The sequence below is a fragment of the Akebia trifoliata genome, chromosome 16, assembly GCF_017979445.1.
Source record: "Akebia trifoliata isolate Shusen 1 chromosome 16, ASM1797944v1, whole genome shotgun sequence".
In the NCBI taxonomy this organism is placed as follows: Eukaryota; Viridiplantae; Streptophyta; class Magnoliopsida; order Ranunculales; family Lardizabalaceae; genus Akebia; species Akebia trifoliata.
In genome coordinates, this window is record NC_141390.1 from 29,127,986 (window position 1) to 29,150,738 (window position 22,753).

Below are 22,753 nucleotides of genomic sequence, written 5' to 3' on the forward strand. Positions count from 1 at the left end.
AATTAGATTCTAGACTTAAAATCATAGTTTAAAAACTCGACTCGGCTGATGTCCACTGAGTAGTATATTTTTAAACTCGTCCAAGATTGAGACGTATAGCCTAAGTTAATTTGGTATCAGAATTGAACGAGACCAACTCACAAAATCATTTTTTGATTGAGATTTACGAGTCACAATTCAATTTATTGATTTGTCTCACGAGATGTCTCAAATGTATCGAAAAATTCATTTGAAATGATTCGGTATTAGAGCTGAACGAGACGAGATGAAATATCGAGTTTAAAAATCATGTTGAGTAGAGACAACTCAATGACCCTTAAATTTACCATCAAATTCTTTACCTGACTTAGTAATGTTTTGAGTTGACTCATCCAAATTTATAAATATCTAAAATAAAAAATAATTCCACAGAGTTGATACCATCTAGAAATTTAGTAGAGTTAAGTTGACTCAAATAAGTTTCGAGTTGACTCAACGAGTTCTCAATCTGATTTCGTAAGTTGTGACTAGCCGTTTTAAGTGGAGAGCAAGTTCATGCGAGCTGTCCCATGAGAAGGTGTGGTAAAGCATAAATAGACTGACACCGTGACATTTCATTAGAGGTACAGATTTACTATCTTTCAAGTACATAATGCTTGATGCAATAAAAGTCTTGTGGGGCTTTGACCATGTTAGCATTCATGTTTTTTTTTTTTAGTGGATAGATATGATGACTTTTTATTATTAAAATAATAATTATTGATTTTAATTTTTTTTTTTTTAAGACTCATAAAAGATGATTTCAATTGGAAATGAATCACGTGGATTTGGATTGACGATTTGGGTTCCTATAGGTTTCGATTAGAGATCGAATAAATTTAGATTTGAGAAAATATGAGAAAGTGTATAAATTATGTTATATTTTATTTAACATATGGAATTTTATTCAAATTCTATATACATCAAATTAGGTTTGACTTAGTTCAGACATGATTTGATTGTTATTGGACTATGTCAAAAGGGGCATCACGAAATAACGACTCAAATGCCTGAACTACTTTGAGGTCCATTAAATTTGAATTTGGTACACGAACCCAAGTCATTGGATTTGATTAAAAATCGATGGTCTTTATGGGATTTGAAATTTCACATTTAACTGATTTTAAGTCATATAAGACAAACATGTTAGCTCTATGTTGATTGTCAAACCTAACTTATATACATATAAAAACAGAGAGATGGGGTTATATAGACCGAATGACCATTTATTTCTATGGATCACATGCCACCATTAGGTATCACGTGTATATAAAATGTGAAAATTTTATGAATTTTCAAAAAAAAAAAAAAAATCACATTGAATTTATTTTAAGAATAATGCTAAAGTGATTTCAATTTAGAACCTCATATCGCACTTCTTGACTTGAAAATGCATGAGAACCATAGATACTCTTATCAAGATGTAAGTAAAAAAGCATCTATAATTCTTATCCACTTTCATGTCGAGAAGTGTGATATAAGGTTTCAGCTTGAAGTCACCCCAGCACAACTCTTATTTTAAATTTGGGAGTTAAGTGATCATCAATTTTCAAAACTCAGTATCTAGTTAAATATTTTTTTTTTTTCAAACCCAATCTAGATCACAAATCAAAAGTGATTGAGGTTCAAATGTTAATCTCAATCCATGCAATCTTTTCTCATATATATATATATATATATATATATAACAATTTCGTGGTTATGATGACATGTCGGCGTGGGAATAGTTCACATAACTTTTTCTATGTGAGGAACTCGCATCAAAGTGTCTTATTGATATAATGTATAATTATTATTTAATTATTACGATGAAATTCATTATTTAATTGTTTAAATTTAAATAATTGTTATGTGAGTTTTTTTTTACTGAAATATATTATTTAATTATTGTAATGTGAGCTGGTTAGCACGTAAACAGTATTTTTTATTTAAATCATACAATAGAGATTAATAAAAAATTAAGAAATAAAATAATTAAAATAATTAATACGCCCACGCTTGGATTTCCGGGATTCTCTCTTCCCCTCAAGGGGGTCTTTGTACTTTGTTGTATGTTGTATACATTCTAACAAGAGTTCTTTAATAAATCTACTATTGCCACACTAATTTTGTGTATTTGAATTGGTGTGGCAATAGTATATGTTAAATATTAAAAAATACAAATCTCAATTAAGAGATAATTAACAATAAAACTTTTGACTGTCTTATCACATCAGTTGCAGTTGCATGTGATGGTTACCTCGATTTCTCTTAATCTTTAATTATTTATTATTTTATAATATATTAAGGAAGAGTTCAATCAAAACTCTCCCTCTCCCTCTCATCACTTATTACTATTTGTCGGTTTCTAACAGTCTCTGAAGTAACTTTTTTTTATAACAAAAAATATTATAGAAAGAACTTTATCTACCGTAATTGATTGGTGCGATTTTGAGGTGTTATGAACTACATAAAAGGTAAAATTTTTATAGATGTCTCGTATTGATTTTATATTGTTGTAAGTGGGAATCTCGATGAATTGGGTTATTGTACCAAATCCAAATTTGATGGACCTATAAGTTTAGGTCTAGACACAGTTGAATGTGATATATATTTGAGTTGCGATTTCCTAACGCTCTTTGTCATACACCCCTTGATGTGGCATGAGTCGAAACTATAGAATTTTTCTCTCGAGACATATAATTGTGCATTCTCGTAAATATGTGCAATTGTATATTTCGAGGAAATGAATTTATGATTCTAGCACATGCCACGTCAGGGGCGTGTGTCAGAGGGAGAATCAATAAATCATTATTTTATGTATTTTTCCTGATAAAAATTAAAAAACTTTATATCAATCTTAACTGCTTAATAAAAATATACACAACATGCAATATATATCATTTATCTAAATAATATATAAAAATAGATTATTTGAGGGATAATTGATTTAAAACCAATTTGATAAATTATTAAATTGGAGTCTTATCAGATCGAGTCTTTATCAAAACCTAGATCCTTTTGAAAATGTAGTTATCAGATCAATACGAATTAAATTTTGGGCATGACTTGATCCATTGATAAATCTAATTCTCACGAACAAAAAGATTTCACCAGATAATATCACCCACGTGACTGATGGACAAGCATTATTGAATGGAAGAATCATAATTTTATAATTATAAAATAAATATGATACACTTTTTATGTACAATATTTTTTTTTGTTGACTTATCATGGATATCCCCCACTTTATACTTACATATTAATGCACATCAGGCACCCTAGGACATGGCATGGCGTGATTAGATGGTTTAATGTGTAAGGCATATATAGAAGCAACGAGCTTTGGCTCAAAGGTAAATTAGCATGAGTGGAGACTTGACTAATGTTCACAATGAAACTAAGCGAATTAACTAACTAGTTAAAAGAAAAGAATAATGATTTTCTAATGCCCCCCTTTGACATATGCCTTCATCATAGAATTGTAAATCACTTGCCTTAGGATACACAAATCATAAATATCTTTTCTTGTGTATCCCGGGGCAAACAAACTATGATTTTGTGATGAGGGCGTAAGGGGGCATCAGATTATCACAACTAATAAGAAAATTGTATGAACCTTCCAATTAACTATTGATTGTTGGTGGTACTTTAAAAGGATACACCCCTCTTTATATATTTATATATATATGAGCGGATCAAGGGACATATAAAAAAAACATATGTAAAAACAATGTAACATTAATAATTTTTCAAAATATGGGTTAGAAGTTTCGGATTGAGCTGATTTTTTGTGAGAGTTATCTCTATGATGGGAAGATCATCCGAAAAAAAAATCAGTTCAATTCGATGCCCTCACCATGTTAGCCGAGTACAAACCTAATGAAAATTTTATACACTTAATTTCAATCTTGAGGAAATCACACAACTCCTTATATTTATCTTTGATGGATTTTCTTCCACTTTGATATATAAAAAAATAAAAATAAAAACATATTCGATGCCCTAAGACGGCAGATAGTAAAAGACATAAGACCTAATTTGAAGGATGGGAACGGTGGTGGGGTCCAAGTCACATAAAATTTTCTTCACTTTTAAAGATGGAAGAGAAAAAGGTTACATACAAAGCGTGTTCTAAGGCCCCTTAAGCTTTATATCCAAATAAATGGGTCTTGACGTAAAACACGAATCTACCTAAAAGGAGTCCCTGTACCACCTGACTCACTCATGATGTCCAATCTTTTGTCAAATCGAGTACACGTGTCGCATCTCCATTTGTCGAAGTAGTTGACCAATCTGCTCAGTTCCACACAAATCTACCAACTTTCCTCAATCTTTTCCTGCTTCTTATCTTAATTAACGAAAGAAAAACTAATCGACACGTGGCTTAAGTACAAGAGACTTGGATGGGTCCCCATATAGAAAATGACCATTGTAACCCTAATCTCTGGGATTAGACTTGATTATGAAGATGATAGATCATAGAATTTCAATGGTCTAGATGTTGTACTGATTTTAGACTCTTGTTGACAAGTTGTGCAGTTGGACAAGAGTGTGGGATTGTATGTTTGTCTTACAATAGACTTGAGATGCTATAGGGTTCAACGAAAGGGTGTGAACATGTATATCTAATTGCATCTTTATCCTATCCAATATATCCAAAATTGATTGGTTGATTTTAGATCTATCATCATAGATTCTTTTACAAATAATGAGTTTTCGATGCCCCCATCTAACATACGTCCCTTGACGTGGCATGTATCAGAATTATAGATTCTTTCCTCGAGATACATAATTACCCATTCTATGTCAAGGAGCGTGTGTTAGAAAATCACGACTCTTCTTTTATTTTTCAAGTTCTAAATGATTATCTTTTACAAATCCATTTGGATACCACAAGAAATCCAATAGTAGATTTGTTTTGCTTGTAACATATTTATAAAGGTATTAAGTAGTAGGTCCCAACTAATTTAGTTGGTAAAGTCTCTTGATGATGATATTAGAGACCTGGGTTCAAATCTCATTAGTGATAGGTTGCTGATTTCATTAAAAAGAGGTTTATCGATAGAAAAATGATATTAAAAATTCTAATTAAGTAATTAACGAGAGAAATAATTAGAACTACATGTATTTAAGCTGAAATAAGAAAAAAAAAATTGATTTGCCTGTTGATTTCATTATTAATATCAACTATCAAACGGGAAATTACATGTTAATTTTTTTTAATATTTTAGTCAAAAATAATTATCTATCTTATCAAGTACCCTATTAATAATTCATCTTCAAAAGATCGAATATGGTTCAAAGGGTTTCATATCTGGAATCGAAATAAATAATTAGTTTTATTTAAGTTTAAATTCTACATATAGAACCAAACAAAAATAAACCCGTCGGCAACGTACTAAGATCATAATAAATCTAGGTCAACAAATATAAATCCTTCATTGACCTCAACAATCTCTAGTCTCTCTAAAACGTGTTTTTCACTTATTCTCATTTCGTGGCTTCAACTATTTACTCCAACAAAAATAAGAGATTTGACAAAGTTAGGCTCCTCATAATTTGATACGTTTTGTTTATTTGTGACGGCACCACAACCAACGACACAACCTTCCCCGATTGGTTCATTTTAACCAATCAAAATTTCGCCTCAATGAATCACGCATTGTTCATTATCCACTAAATTAAAAACATTAAAAACTGTTCATCAACTTAATTTTAAGCTCGGGACCCACACATGAGGTGGTCAATTTACTTCACAGAGTAATGCATGATAAGCTACAGTAACTTAAATGTAGAGATTATGGGATCCCCCACCCCTCATCAACTCTGAAAGACATCTAGCCGATTTCAATTAAGATGGAGTACCTTAGATATGGGGCCCACAAATGAGGATAAAACAAAGTAAGTTGGAGCGTTGAAATGAGATGGTGTGGGCCTAGAAGTAAACGTGGGATTTGATAATACACCTACCATGCCCACATGCACGCCAATGGATCACACGTTGATTACGGACATTATTAGTACCACAATTCAACGGTTAGATTGCAATCAGTGATGTAGGTCCCTTTTTTTGATTGGTAATGTGGGCCTGTGTTTTGGTTAGGTGATTAACCTCTTTCGTCAATTTATATTTTTTTATTTCTATTGGGAGTCTTTTAAATGTGTTTTTAAAAAAAAAATTGGTAAAAAATTGTGCTTTTGGTTTGGTTTGGTTTGATTTCTAAATTTTAAAAGTCAAGGGTTTTTAGTCAACTTTTTACTGCTGGTGTAGTTGCGTTGCATTTTCTTGTACAGGGTTTAATTTAATTATTTTATAGATTTTTAAAAGTTGGTCAATAAAAGAAGGTAACCGAGAGATTCTTTGAATTTGATTATCCAATTGTGCCACGTGGACATTTTAAACTTGATTGAGTGGGAAATGTGTATTAACACACACGCATGCATAAGTAGGGATAGTCAACGAATCGGGTTTGGATCAGATTGGTACCAATCTCAAATATGTTAGGTATGGTTTGGAATCTGATCCGATTAGAAAATCACTATCTTTGGATTGGTCTAATTACTCAAAATTATATGTATAGATTATGAGAGCTTCTATAGCCACACACCAAGTTTTTTTAAGAGCACCCCAATTCATATGAATCCACCTAAGAAATAACATACATCTTGGGGTGCTCTTAGTAAAAGTTAGTCTGGCAATATAAGTTATCTCTAAAATATAATACATGTCACATATAGGAAATCCAAATCCTTTATTTTGTATCATAGTTATTGGATCAGATTTCCGGTTTGATCCAATCCGTTGACATTTCCTACAGATAAATGTGTCAAATGGATCGGGCATTTTTGAAAAAAATAGCATGTTCAAACCAGTTCCACCTTAGACTAACCCGATTGGATTTGGATCAGTTTGACAGACCGAGAACTACTTCCCTCCTTTTGAGAGAGAGAGAGAGAGAGGATAGGACCGGGTCACAAATGGTCTCCAACCCAACCCAAAACTCGGCCCTTTACTTCAAACAAATGGGCCAAAATATTCAAGTTTAGTTCCCTTACCCAAGTCTGATCCATTTTTAACCCGATCCGGGATCAATCCAACCCGACCCATTTAACACTCTAATACACCAACAGTGATATAAAAGCAAAGTAAGTTTATTTTTTGACCATGACCATATCCTCAATTGACTCTACTCCCAATGGATATACATGCCACGTGGCATACTTTTTTCTAGGCTTACTGATCCATAATATTGGCCTACCTCTTCTAAGACATTCAAAAAAAAAAAAGTTTGATTGGTGGTGATATAAGTCAAAATCAGGATGATATTTTTCGTGTTGTTCTATGTTTAGGTGGGCCCAACATTTAGATAATTTAACTTTACAAAGATATCTGAAATCAAACTTTATTTCAACTAAGGGAGAGGTAACTTTTAATGGTAGGCAGAACTAAATGGTATTTTAATCTCTTCTTCTTCACCCACCGGCCTACCCCCAAAGACATTAATAATAAAGATAGAAAGAGAAAAACTTTTTTTCTAGAGTGACCTTCCAAAACTCTTTCATGTTGTTTATAATGCTTTTTCTTCACATGTGGAAGCTGATGTTGTCAATCAAAACTCGAATCCAATAGCCAACCTTGAAAGCAATGTTTTCAGACGATGCGACGTGATGAGGCAAAACGCTCAATTAGTTAGTGCCTTGAGGCCTAAGTTTCATTTTAACGGTTTTTTTTTTTTTTAAATAAATAATATAGGCTAATAATAATATGACTTGAAAATTTTAACTCGATCTGTACTCGACTGACATGGTAAGTGCCCAGAATCGTAGAACTTTTCATTGTACATCTCGAAGAAAATGATCTATGGTTTTGCGCACTTGCCATGTTGACGGAGTGCAATTGGAGTGAAAATTTTTGAGTCAAAATATTGTGACTCAATAATATAACATGCATAAATAATTAAAATTAAAAAAAAAATCAGGGTAAATATTTGGTAACTATTATATATTTATATTAAAAATATAACAATACTTTTTAAAAGTAATTTTATATGTATAATTTTAAATAAAATTTAAATAAAATAAAATCAATTTGACAAAGTCAAGTTTATTTATCAATGCTCCAATCATATTGCATGACGGCAAAAAAACAAAGAACTAAAAGAGTAAGAATAAGTGAACTACAATAAAAATATGATTAATATATATTTAAAAATACACTAATCGAAAGTATATTCATATATGCTTTCACCATCTCAATATATGTTATTTTTGTTTCTCTCTTTTATGACATTCCTTGTAATTAGGATTATAATATGCTTTTGATGAATATGCCAAAATCATCTTAATTGACTTTTTCTTTTATTTTAAAGCATAATTAATTTATTCAAAAAAAAAAAAAAATCCAAATTAGGTATTGAAGTTCAATATTGAATCACATTTCAACTCTTATGAAAGAAAATATTTGTGGAAAATTTCTTATCTGCTATACAAACAACAAATTTAGAAAGTGATAGAGTTATCGGAATTTTAAAAAGAGTGATTTAGACATGCTCACTCCCATTTTAATCAATATTAGAGACACCCTTTATGTTTTCAGATAGACAACATAACCTTTCCCACGTGTGGAATGGGAAAATTATTTTACTCTAGGATCAACAACAAGTTTCGACGAAAAATCAAATTCAAAGAACATGTATAATCAAGGGATTGGCTTAGTGGCAAGCCAAGCCTTAATAAACTCCTCAGGAAATGTCGGTCAAGTGTTCGAAACCTCAACGAAGCAATAAATTCCTTGAAGCCACCTTCTAGGGTTCGATTAAGGCTTGACTCAATCAGTTGCCCATAGAACTTTTCGAGGGGGCAGTGTGTGTGACCGTGGGATTAGTCTCAATCGAAGGGTGGGGATACCCACGATTAAAAAAAAAAAAAAAGGCCACAAAAGTCGATTTCGCTTAAATCTCAAAAGAATAATGAAAATCTAACACATTATAGAAATAAATTTTGTGAGCATGTTGTAGAGTGCTATTAGGTTGAACTTTGCTACACCTGGGAAGATCTCTGGACTGCAGCTCCAGAAAACCGTCCAAATAAAACATCAATCACAAGGTGGTCCTAATCACCTAGATGTATTGTAATTTTCTAGTGGACCTACCACGTGTCCTGAAAATATCCGATTGAGAAGAATTGTCGCCTTGTTGTGTGGAGTCCTTATTTTTTTGGTTTTTATTTTTTGAGTGAAAAACAAATTCACAAAAACTCAAAAGATAGGCGGCTTCAAGACAAGTGATGTGATGGGAGTGATTTTTTTTCTTTCGGCCCAGCCCAGCCTGGCCCAACCAATAGAAAGATCAGAGTTGGGCTTGGGTTTTGAGGCCCAATTAACAGAGGACAAGCCCATTGACTATCCCAATTTTAGTTGGTTGGCTCAATTAAAATTTGGATAAATCAAGCATGTAAGCAAGTTACGAGTATAATCATAATATTAAAAAATATATTAAATTTTATAATAAAATAAAAATACATGTATTGAATCAAATTTAAAATATGAAAAATATATATATATATTTTTTAAACCCATTAAGATCGTGTTAATGGATTGACCATCGCCAATCATTGAAAAAGTGATCATAATTAATATATATATATAAAAAAAAAAGATGGATCGAGGAGGATACCTAGAAAAACTTAAATTGAGGTAATGAAAGAGAATATAATTGAGTCGTGATAATCTGATGCCCCCCCTCTGACATACCCCACCCCCTGCCCATATCACAGAACATAGATCATTTGCCTCGGGATACACAATACACACGAAAAGATTTATGGTTATGCATATCCCAAGGCAAATGATCTATGGTTCTATGATGGGGGGACTGGGGTGTACGTCGGAGGGGGGTGTCAGAAAATCACTATTCAATATATTTACACTTCTAACAATAGAAGACATGGACTTTTGAAAAGGGCCGTAAATGGTCCAATGAGAATTGGATCTTGAAATTGTAGTCCAAGGCTCCATGCCCAATCTGTCTAATAGTCGGATCAGGCTTGGATGGACTGCGAACGGGCCTACTTTCTAAACCTAAGATCGAAAAATAATTAATTGGGCCTAGTAGCAAGACCTAAACTAAATCCATGACGGACCACGCCCACATCCAGCCCATTCACAGCCCTACCTACACTTTAGTGATAGGGGCGTACTTTCTAAACCTGAGATCTACCCAATAATTAATTGGGCCTAGTAGCACGACCTAAGATAAATCCATGATGGATCAGGCCCATAACCAGCCCATTCACAGCCCTACCATTCTGTTTTAAGGCTCATTTATTGGGATTTTTGGACATTTTATTATGTGGGCTTCTAGATCGTCCACAATCATGGTTTTAAATCTCGTCCGAGTCATCTCGGTATCGTCAATGAATGGAATGGATAAACAAGGCATCTCACCTCTGCAAAATCTCGTGAGACGATATTTTAGAAAATTCAATCAGGATTTTGTATATTTTAATTAAAATAATTAATTTTTGTTTTTAAATTTAAATATTTATTATCTAAATAAAATATGATTTTATGATTAAACATCTTATATAATCTACCTCATTTTATAAATATATAACTATTTTCATATAATATGTATAATTATAAACATAATTAAATGATTTATTTCATCCGAGATGAGTTGACTCATCTAAGACAACTCAGTCTTGTCTATGAACCATGTCCACAAGACAAAATAAAGCCATAATTAAAAACATAAACCCCAATAAGAATTTGTCAATCAAACTGATTTATGGCATATGTAAAAGGGACTAATTAGTTGCACACCACCCATTACCAATTGCACTCCATTTGGACGATTGCACTAATTTTTTTTAATAATAATAATAATATTGTTCCACTATTTTTTTCTTCTTCAACTACACCCACGAAAAATTGTTAGTAGTTCAATAATTTTTGTAAGAAATACTTGATCATATAGTAAGCATGTTTACAGTATACATGAACATATAAGACAAAGCCACACAAATGTGAATATCCCTAAATCCTTATGTAAACTTACTGAAGTGCAATTAGAAGTTGAGCCGTGATCTTTTGACTTGAAAATTTTCACTCTGTCGACGTATCAAAGGCACAAAACCATAGATCTTTTTCTTCAGGATACACAAGGAAAAAGATCCATGGTTAGGTGCCCTTGCCATGTCGACTAGGTGAAGACCAAGTGAAAATTTTTGAGTTAAAAAATCATTTGTGATTTTCTAATGTTTTTCTGACTCAAAATGACTCACTTGGTCTGTACGCAACTGATGTGGTAAGGGCACAAAATTGTTGATCTTTTTCCTTGTGTATTATGAAGAAAAAGATATATGGTTATGTGCCCTTGCTACTTCGGCCATATCTAGACTGAGTGAGTCTTTTCAAGTCAGAATATCAAGATTGGCGTGCAACCAGTGACTAGTGAGGTGGCAAAATCATGAGAAGAGAAGTTCTGTGTAATGTTAACTACTGGAGTAGAGGATCAGCGCTCCCAATTTAAAACCATAGAATGATCAGTTTTCTCAACTAAAACCCTAGAATACAAGAGAGAGAGATTGGTCTTCAAACACGCCCTTTGTCCGTTATCTTCTCTACTTTCTCTCTCTCTCTCTCTCTCTCTCTCTCTCTCTCTCTCTCTCTCGCTAGTCTTAAATTATTGTTTGATTTTCTTATGTGTATGTATATGTGTGTGTTTCTTATTTTGTAGAGTCAATGATGAAAAACAAAGAGCATGAGCCTCCACAAGAACCGCGCACCGAGGTTGTTTTAAGACCCGGCTTGTGGGTGGCTAAGACTAATGTGCCATTATGCTAATCTGAGACTCATTCTTACATTTTTTTTTTCCCCTTTTTCCTCCATCTGTAATCTTTCCCCACTTTTTTTTTTTTTTTTTTTTTTCTTTTTTGTTTATTGGGAGGGGTGTGTTTACAGAAAAAGATTTAGAAGAAAAAAAAAAATCAAAGCGGGAAGGTATCAAGTACCAACATACTAGGCACTTTTTTTAGTTTGAATGGATCGAATGAATAATTATCTTTTTCAATTTATTAAAAAATCATAATTTCCCCCATATCAGAAATTATTAGGGATAATCTAACTTAAAATGGGTCATATATCATAGGCTGTGTGTGATTTCTTAGAGTTATATATAATAATATATAAAAAAAAAAACTTAAGAGATATAGTTGCAAAAAAAATGATTTTTCTCACAATTATTATGTTTCCAAATTAACTTGAATAATTTATATATATGGTATTATGGTTCAAAATACTGGAATGCATTGGCTGGTAGAACATTGGTATTGGCCGAGAGCTATATGAAGCATTGATCTCAAGACATTGAATAATTTTGAGAATGTATCTGAATGTTTCAAAATGTCTTATTTTTGAACTTGTCTATATGGTATTAGGGTTCAAAATACCAGAATGCATTGGCTGATACACATCAGTATCAGCCGAGAGCTATATGAAGCATTGATCCCAAGACATTAAATGTTTTGGGAATGTATCTGAATGTTTCGAAATGTATCAGCCAATACTTTAAAACTTGTCTAATGGTATTACCACACGTAAACTTTACAAACTTACCAAGTTGGCACCTTCAAAAGGGTGTGCAAATATCAAATCCTATCATTTTGAATGGGATTGTCTCCTACATTTTTAGTATCAACAATGACAAGTAAGGATATTGATTATTGGGGTTTATTTCTCATGATTATTTATTGATTGGATTGGAATCCAATTTAAATTGTAGAAGTAATTGGAAACGAGAATCCAAGGGGTACTCTTTTGATTACTTTTCTAGTTTTATTGTTGACACATGTTTATTGGAGCCATATACATATTGGGAAACCTAATATGTAATTATCCATTGTTAATCATGATATAGTATACTAAACATAATAACTAGATAGTGTTTCGATAATGTTTGTTGCAATTTATGTTTTTGCTAATAATTGACATTCTTTATCTTTGATTATTTCTACAAATTCAACCTTATTTTCTATATCCTGCATTTCTAACCTTCTTCTTATATTTTGCTTCCTCATTGATGCGAGCGAAGTATATGTGGCAAGGCCTTGTTGTCCTAGTTGTGGGAGTCCCTCAATGGTGTTACTTAAAGTTGTTAAGTATACTAAATGAGGCAAAAAAAAAAATGTAGTTCACGCGTACATAGTCCCAGATGTGAGTGAAGTACATGTGTTAGTTTGCATACAAAGAAGCTTATATTAAAGCTGTTGAGGTGACGTCCAAATTGTGTGTTATTTACGCTGGCAAGAGCTCCATTGTTGGATACGAACGTGAAGGGGTATGGGTGGAACAGACACGCATCATCGGAGCCAAATGCAAATGGTTTATTTCACATAAACATACATTAATATGTGTATATATATTACCTGATCACACAGTATGATTGCAAGGGATCCATTTGAATGTATTGGAAGGTCCTGTCTTTAATGGAACAAGTGGTGAACCAATGCTCACTTGGGCCATATAGTATGAAAGACAGAGTGGTCGACACCATAACCAGGACCGATCCCAAAATCTCCATTTGTTGTCATGTTGGTCATGATCATTATTGGTGATGCAAGTTAATTGGTTCGTTGTGTTCACCAGAAAAGACGTGATAGCTGCCCAAGTCTTTCTTCTTGAGTGAGGTTTGTTTCCAAGGGAATGAGCTTTGATTTTTAAGCCATTGGGGCTTACTCCTTTTACAAAACAGAGGTAACCGATGAGAGGGAATACAGGACAAGTAAAAGGGCTCCTCTGTGTGAAATAAGCTGACGACATGTCTATTTCCCGAAGTATATTTAATATAAGAGAACCAATAAATAAACAAGAAATCCAAAAAACAATGAAAAATCCCACCACAAAAAATGTGAAAACATGCGAATAAGATAAGAAAGTTATAAATGTGAAAATTTGACAGTAATACTAGCTCACTCTCAGCAGTTGCAAACTTGTTGCTAATTGAACAAACTCATTAATCAGAACATGCAAGGCTAAAACAGGGGGGAAAAATAGGCCGATTAGCTTGTAGAGTTGAGGTGCTCACTTGATGGAGAGGACTCACTAGAAGGCTCTGAACTGGTGTTTCCGTCAGAGCTTGTTTCTGATGCTATGCTGACTATTTCTTCGGCAGTCTCCTTCTCACCATTCTTATTATGTTCGTCAACCGCTGCTGCCTCGGCCATTACTAACTCCTCTGCCTCGACCATTACTTCATCCTCATCGCCAACCATGGTTTCAACTCCATTTTGAAGTGGACTAGAGTGGGCTAGGGGCTCTACACTTCCTTTATCAGGTTCATCATCAGGTTCAGTTTTTTTTAACATTGATGATAGATATGGGTCGGTAGAAATAGTTAGAGTAGATGTTACCAACAGATTCTACAAAACGAGAGAGAAAATAAGAAAAATCTAGAAGGCACAATCCATTTTTATAAATTAAAAAATGCATTTGATGGCAATGATAACTTTGCCAAGCAAATAATAATCACGCTGAATGTGGACCTAAACCAAAGGCAAATTACAATTATTCTTGACTGTCAAATTTAACAAGTTCATTATGATAATGCATGCCTTTGCACAAGCTTATGATATCCATTGTGGGGGAGGGGGGGGGGCTCATTTTCTCTTGGAGCGAATGTAGAGTACTTTTTTAGGACTTCTCATTCAAGTGGGATCTTTTATGTGATATGTAGTCTTTTGTTTTTATTTTATTTTCCTGCATCTTTATGGAAATTTATCCCCCCTCCCCAAAACAAACAAAAAAAAAAAGTTTAGGACTTCCCTTCAAGTTTAGAAATTCTTTAGCAAAAATATGAGTGTTTAAATCCTAAATAAATATACTAGTGAAAAGCCGAAACCTCTGTCAACATACCTTTTCCAGTGCGAGAGCCAGCTTTGAGAGGTTGGGATATATGCTTCGTGCGGCCAATAGAATCTGTCAACACCAAAAGAACAATGAGATACAGTACACATGTAATCTTACTTGTATTTAAAAAAATACAAAAAACTATCCAAAGGAATCAAAACATCTCAAACATCTTGAAAGGATGAAACCAAGCTGTTTCAAAATTTAGAAGACTTTGAACGTTCATTTATGGCTTCTGCATTAGGTCCACCATAGGAAAATTCAAAGGTCAGCCTAGAAATTTCGTGAATACAGGGATCCCATGGACAAATATGAACACAATGCTCTAAAATTAGTATATAATGAAATGAGAGTACATAAACTCAACATCGATACTGGAATCACCTCACAAAGTCTCTGCAGAGTAAACGGAGGACCTTCTATGAAGCAAAGAAGTGCTGCAAAGCATAAGAAGTATACATTGTCAATTCCTTCTCATAAAAATAGGAAAATGATGACATATGTCTGTAAGTATCATGATAAGCAGATACAATTTGTCATCATAGATATCAACTGGCTCGGTTGATGATGTCCCAAATGTGCGAAGCCATTCGCACACTCCATGAAATACTCCCAAACTAACATACAATAGCCATGGATATGTTCTTTTTGTTTGCTAACCACAAGAATGCAGAACATGCACGGAGGCCTAATTAACCATTTCAATCAGTTGCTTATTTCCAGACAGGCCTATACATGAAAAGGAATCTTCACTTACACTCAAAAATGGACAAGCCTACTATGCAAGGGAGGCAGAACTCTGAGGTTCTCCAAATTAGTAAAATCTAGTAAAGTTGAGCCACGTGTGAATTAGACCTTCTCGGACTGTATGCCAATCAATACCCATTCGTGCTCATTATTGTGGTGTGTTGAAGGTGCCAACTAGCTTAGCTGGGAAAGTCTATGGGTGATCATACCATAGATCTGGGTCCAATTCCTGCCATGACACAATTTTAGTTTTCTTTCCCTTTATTGTTTACATATGTTAAAACTCATGTAAAAAACCAGAGGTGTCTTACAAGATGTTTCAAGGATGTGTCTGGCCTTCAGATTAATCTGAGTAAGATAAAGATCTATGATATTGAGGTGGAAGCCTTGGAGCACTATGTGTTAGGTTTGGGTTTCCATATGGGTCGTATGTTGTTATCTAGGTTTCCTATGGTAAAGGGTTACATAATGAAGGCCAATTCGGCGCCCTGTTAGAATACGTTTCAAGAGAGATCTATCAAATGGAGGAATGTTCACTATGTTCAGAAGCACCCTTTCAAGCTTACATATATATTTTCTCTCCCTATTTTCAACTCTAGTGGTGATGGCTAATCATCTCGAGAAGAGATAAGAAGTTTCTTGTGAAATGATAGGAGAGTCTATGGAGGATGTATGGAAGGAAGGTATGGCAAACATCTGAATGCATTAAAAATGGCATCTGTTTTGAAGTGGATTTTGAATCATCGATTAGCTTTAGGGAGGACTAGTGGGTCTGGGTATGCGCCTACAAATGCTTCAATCTCCTTCATTTCGTGTTGTTGACATTAAAGGTACCCTTACCAATCAGACTTAGAATGATCAATAGATCTCTCTCAGTACAAGGAAGAAGAAAATTGATGGGGAAATCAATGGTATGGAAGCCCTTGGCATAGAGAACATCATATTTTCAAGCCTAGACAGAGACTTTGGAGATGGTCTCCTAATAATAAATTTTCTGTAGGATTCTTTTGTAAAGAAATTACTCACAGGGACCTTTTTCCATTCCTCTCCAAGAAGATTTGGATAACTCTACTCCTGTCTACGGCGACTTTCTTTGTTTGGATGACTATCCTGATACAAGTTTTATTCCATCATTAAACATCTCATTAGTAAGGTCACCCAATCCCCAATATGTATATTATCTGCAAATCCTTGGGAATATCAGTGAGGCATTTCTCATCCAGTGCCTAATTGCTTGGGGTGTGTGGGTGGAATTCTAACATGATTCTAGTATGAGGTGGATCACCCCTTATTTGGTTCATGATCTTTTCAAAAGATAACACAAAGGCCTTCACAAAAAGTTGTGATGATTCAAGGAAAAATTCCTTGGGAGTTTGTTGGTACTTTTGTTAGGAGAGGAAAAGAAAAATGTTGGGGGATAAGGAGGATCCCACGGATTTAGTGTTGAAGATCAAGGCTATTTTGGTTGCATGGACGGTTTTCTTGTCGTAGTTCAGGGCTTGCAGACTTGAAGATAAGGTATTCAGATGAGATTGTTTGATTTTTGTTTCATGGACCCCTGGTGAAGCTCTTGTTCACTATAAGTCATTTTTGCACTTCGATTATTTTTTTTCTAATAAATTCTTCTTTAATCAACTAAAGAAAAAGCTAGCATAGATAAAACATAGTGTTTATTCATATTATAAAAATAAAAAGATGCAGAACAAACAGAAAGCATATGATACATTCACTTACATGTGCAACAACTCCAGACACAGATTCAAAAGCTCTACTTGAAAATACTAATTGTAAAAAGTACATGTGCAAGCCAAAGACACAGACGAAAGGAAAAAAGATAATGCAAGAGGAATGAAGTAACAAACACAAGGTAATAAGTGCAAATTTAGCAGAATCGGAATTAAACATACGAAGACAAACACGTTTTGGTCCCCTCACAAAAATGGGATACCTAATAGATAATGATAGTTACATTCTTCACTTTTATATCCATAGCATCACATCGATCAAGACATGGTTATGAATGTGAAAATTTTCAAACAAAAAATAAATTTGGGGAAAGAAATCAACATCTTAGAAATACCTTCGTCCAACCTTTTTACTAACTCAGGGTAGGTTTCTCCTAATGAAGAAGTTTGTTGATCGGTAACCATCTGAGCTTCAGGATACTCTGCCAAGACCTTTAGGTAGTTCAAATTGAAACTGAGAATTAGGATCATCCATAAACTCCATGACTAACATAAGTAATGTAAAACTATGAATTGCCATCACTTAGTAGCATGAGACTAATATGCTGGCGTACCTCGCCATACCTGCTTCAGCCGAAAGGACAGCAAGTTCTTCAACATGTCCCAATCATGCCTGAAATACAACTAGGCAATATGAGTACTTTCAACAAAAGTCTATCAGGTAAACATCAAACTTAGAACTTCATCACATTATTGTGTGGGCATGGGCGCGCGTGTACGTGCAGGGGTGCGAGGGTTTGTCTGTAAATACACAAAATAGCATCCATGGTCTAAAATATCGGAATGTATTGATTGATACGTATTGGTAATGGCCAAGACCGATACAAAACATTGAATGTTTCGGGAAAGTAGCAGGTATGTATCGGTACGTATCGAAATGTCCGATACCGTATTGATTTTTTCAGAAACCGAAACATTCAATCAATATGATATTTTAAACCATGATGGCATCCCATAAAGGAATTTGTGTAATGAATCTATTTTATAACCTAAACATTCAAAATGTCCGATACCGTATTGATTTTTTCAGAAACTGAAACATTCAATCAATATGATATTTTAAACCATGATGGCATCCCATAAAGGAATTTGTGTAATGAGTCTATTTTATAACCTGCAAACAGCACATACCGCACTGGCACATTGCATCAGCACATATGGAATCCTTTCTATGCTAAAAATGGAAAAATGGCCGACTCATTTCCGTATTAATAATTGTCCCTAGTATATTTACTATACATAGATTTAAAACACAAGTCTAGATACGAGGATGGACTACATACCAAAACTTCCCAGTGGCCGCAATAACTTCCAGCATACTTGTTACTTCTACCTCAGTGATCTCACACTTAGTTTCTGTGTCCCTAGAATTTAGGAAATAACACATAAAACACAGTTTTAAAATAACCGTAAAGATAATATAATAACCATTATAACAGATTAAGCAGGAACAAATAGCCCGCTCCTTTTTTTGTATTAAATTCTAGGGACACTTAGTTTCTGTGTCCCTAGAATTTAGGAAATAACACATAAAACACAGTTTTAAAATAACAGTAAAGATAATATAATAACCATTATAACAGATTAAGCAGGAAAAAATAGCCCGCTCCTTTTTTTTGTATTAAAAAAGGGCAATCCATTATGGGGCCATTTACCGTATATAGGGGCCATTATTTGAGCAGATAATGGTAAATAACAGCTATTATAACAGGTCATAACAGCTCTTTTGAAATATATTTTGGAGGAAAGATGTTTTCAAAAACAAATAACATCATGATTTATTTTGACTTTTAAATAGAGGACATAATAAAATGCAGACTGGATTGCTATACCACCAAATGAGAGCAAAAAATAAACATACGTTGTAACAGTTTCATTTGCAGTCATATTTTCAATTTCTAGCCAACTGAATTAAGAGTTCAATGACCAACAAACTCGATCTTTGTGGAGTGTGATACCATTGAACTCCAAAAGAGAAAATGTAAGATTATAAAATACTTTTATTTGTAAAAAAAATAAGATGAAAAATGATATGATCATGTCTAACATAATCTCATTTTTTTAATAAGCAGAAATTCATTGATAGGGACAAGGTGGGGCAAGTTGACCGACCAAGCGAAACAGAAACAAACCAACTAATCTCTTACAATACGACAAACCCCTCCCAATTTCTCACAAGATCATCAAACAAGACCCACCTTAGCTCTTTAAAAACTTTTGACCAAAGGAAAATTAAACTCAAAACAGAAAAAATAGTAGAATGGTGACAGACCTCATTTTTATAGATCTTCAAACATAACCTCATTTTTATAGATCTTTTGATCCTTATGCATGACAGGCCACCCTTTCATAGCCCTAACCTTTATGGACATTACATGACTATAAACAATTATCTTAAGTATGCCTCCAAAATTCAAATGCCACACTAGCACAAGAAGTAAATATGAGATCACACTAGAAATGACCGACTAACAAATGAAACATGTACCCATGATTTACGAGTTGTGGGTCCAGATTTTCACTGTGATGTCCCAAGTCATTGGAAGAAAATGTTGAGACTTCTGAATTTTCAACTAATGGCAGCTCCATCACCAGGCCTTCTTCACCTGCATAAGAATAAGAGTAAAAAACAGTTATTATTAACCACAACTTATATATGTAATTAGAGAAATTATATAGGCACCCCAAGTTTTACTTATTACATCTCAATTACTTAAATTATTTACCACTTCCAACTAAAAATTAACATACACCATTTAAAATAGGAGTTAACATTTTCACATCCAAATTGTCTTCATAATACTTGCACAAGATAAAAATGCCACGAATTGCCACTGACGATGTAAAAAAAAAAAAGAGTTGGCATCAACGACAAGCATCTACTTTGACCTCTTGATGTTGATCTCGTGCTATTCGCTATTTAATATCTCTCCGTCAAAGAGAAGAAAATATAAATACCTAATGTTATTTCCTAGAGTGAGAGAATTATATTCTCACCCTATTAATTTCCGATTTTTTAAAATTTAGCTGGGGTGTAATAATTAAAGGTTGGGGTGCCAATAGAAGTTCTCTTACAGTCTGTTTGGATTGAGAGAAACAGAGAGATAACAATAAGCAACTTTCTCTCCACCCTATTTGGATAGATAGGAGAGAAAAAAATACAATAGGAAGTAATTTGTTCTATTTTTTCACTCTCTTTCCCTTTCTCTCCAAATTTCTTTGATTTGGGGGAGAAAAAAAAAATTGAACAATTTTCTCTCCTACTTTGTCTCCATTTCTCTCCATTAACTTTCTCTTCTCTCCTCATTTAACTTCCCAGACAAGAGAAATGGAGAGAACCAATTCCTTTCTCTTCTCTTCTCTCAATCCTAAAACCAAGTATACTGATGGTTATGGTTTGATAACTAACACTAATGCTGAAATTAAACTTGCAATTTGTATTAACGTCCTCCACCCCTAGAACTGTGGGAAAGGGGAAGGGGCTATTGAGCATGACCCACCCCCCTCTTTGCTCTACCCACTTTGGGGGGGGTGTTGTTCTTTGAGCATGAACATTGATGAGGACATCACAGGCATATCATCCTAGGGTAACATTCACGGTCCTGCATCAAACATTAATCCACCTTCCCTGTCGGGAGTAGGAAAAGGAATGTTTCCTCCCTCACTTCATTTTGCCCTCTCAGGGAGTGTCCACGCCATACCCTACTCCCTTCTTCCGGACCCTCAAACCCGCCGCTTCACTCTGCCCCCTTGAGAGGGGCGTTAAAGGGGCAACCTAAAATTATCATTGGACATATAAATCTTTAGCATGACCAGAACCGAAATTATTGTCTTGTACAAAGTACTTCAAGATGTAAACATAAAAACACATGTTTATGTCTTACTTAAAGGAAAGCAAGATAGTTTCACACAAAATCACCGAAGAACAGAACTCGTGCAGCCAACACCATATAATTGAGATATACACCTACTGCTGCTATCTTTAAGAATTAAGAACAACATTTTGAAGGGATAAAGTAAAAGTTTTGTGACAAAAATCATTCTCCCAATTATGTGTCCTTTAGGTCACAAAGACTTCAAATTAGTTACTAATCTAGGAAATTATTGCATCAAAATTGCTAGAAATTTCTGCAGATCTTCTACACTCAAATCTAAACAGTTATAAACAATGTATAAATTGAATATGATCGAAAAAACAATCATCGACATAAAAAAAATTAAAAAACTAATAACGAAGTCTGAAACCCTAGTTTACTTCCTAACAGATTCAATAGTTGATAAACAAGACGATAAAACGAATAGAAAAAGATCAGATTGAATATTAAAGAGATTATTAGATAAATCACCAAAAGTAATTAGAGTCCCACAAACTTCTTCTTGAAATCTGATTTTCAATCTGCAACAAAATTTGGAAATTGGGAGGGAGAGAGAGAGAGAGAAAGAGAGGGTACACTACAAATAGAAGACGTGGATGCTCTGGAGTCTGGAGTCTGGAGTTGTGCTGAAGCCTGAAGGGGTTGGAGGATGTGAGAATGTATTCGGTGCAATTGGAAGCATCATAGGATACAACTTCTGAATTTTGTTGATTCAGTGGCTTCTATTGGATATTTGGATTGATTAGTAGATGGGTAATTTAAAATACCCCTCCTGATTTTGATGAATATTTGAGATACCCCTTGTGTTTTCAAAGTGACGATGAAAGTACCCCTGGACTGTGGTCTTCTTAAAATGACAAAGATACCACCCAACCCTTTTTTTTTCTGCAAAAATTAAGCATCATTTACCTCTTCAATGTTTAAGATAATTTTTTTTTTTTTTTTCATTTTAATAGATAATAATTGGAAAGGTTTAAAATATTTGTTTCGAAACAATAGTAAGCGTTGAAGTCTTGAGAGATTCAGGGTTTGATAAAATTCTGATGACCAATCACATGAAGCCTAATGCAGTTAGTTTTGCAAATTTGGGATGACCTTAATACATATGCGGGTCATGTGAGTGGTAGATCTGATATTTTGTTAAATCTTGGATTGACTTTTTGTGATTTTTTTTTTTTTTGTTATTTTCCCCTGTGTCTTGTTGGAGTGACTTCAAGATGGGAATCATATGTGCTTATCACTCGTATCTCGATGAATGTCTATGATTCCCATACACTTTCACGTCGAGGTATGCGATGGGAGGTCCAATCTCGAGGTCACTTCTGTATTATTCATTTTTTTTTTCCTGAACTCTCTATGTCTTATAAATTAGGAATCAAGACTGAGAGCCTAAATCCATTATATAGGGAAAATTACTTAACAGATCCTACATAATGGACGTGTTTGTAAATGCACCATGCGTAAAATCAATGCCCCCT

The 22,753-nt window shown here is 34.0% G+C and overlaps 1 protein-coding gene across 1 annotated transcript; it reads right to left on the minus strand.

Moving 5' to 3' along the window:
- Nucleotides 1-13,909: 13,909 nt before the first annotated feature.
- On the minus strand, nt 13,910-21,908 carry LOC147383336 (uncharacterized). Its single transcript, XM_086427999.1, has 8 exons — nt 21,857-21,908; nt 19,889-20,006; nt 18,684-18,764; nt 17,965-18,013; nt 17,736-17,832; nt 15,293-15,345; nt 14,915-14,977; nt 13,910-14,421 (listed from the first exon to the last, which is right to left on the minus strand). Exons 2-8 carry the CDS (start codon nt 19,987-19,989, stop codon nt 14,062-14,064), a joined length of 804 nt encoding a protein of 267 aa, XP_086284125.1. The 5' UTR covers nt 19,990-20,006; nt 21,857-21,908; the 3' UTR covers nt 13,910-14,061.
- Nucleotides 21,909-22,753: the final 845 nt, after the last annotated feature.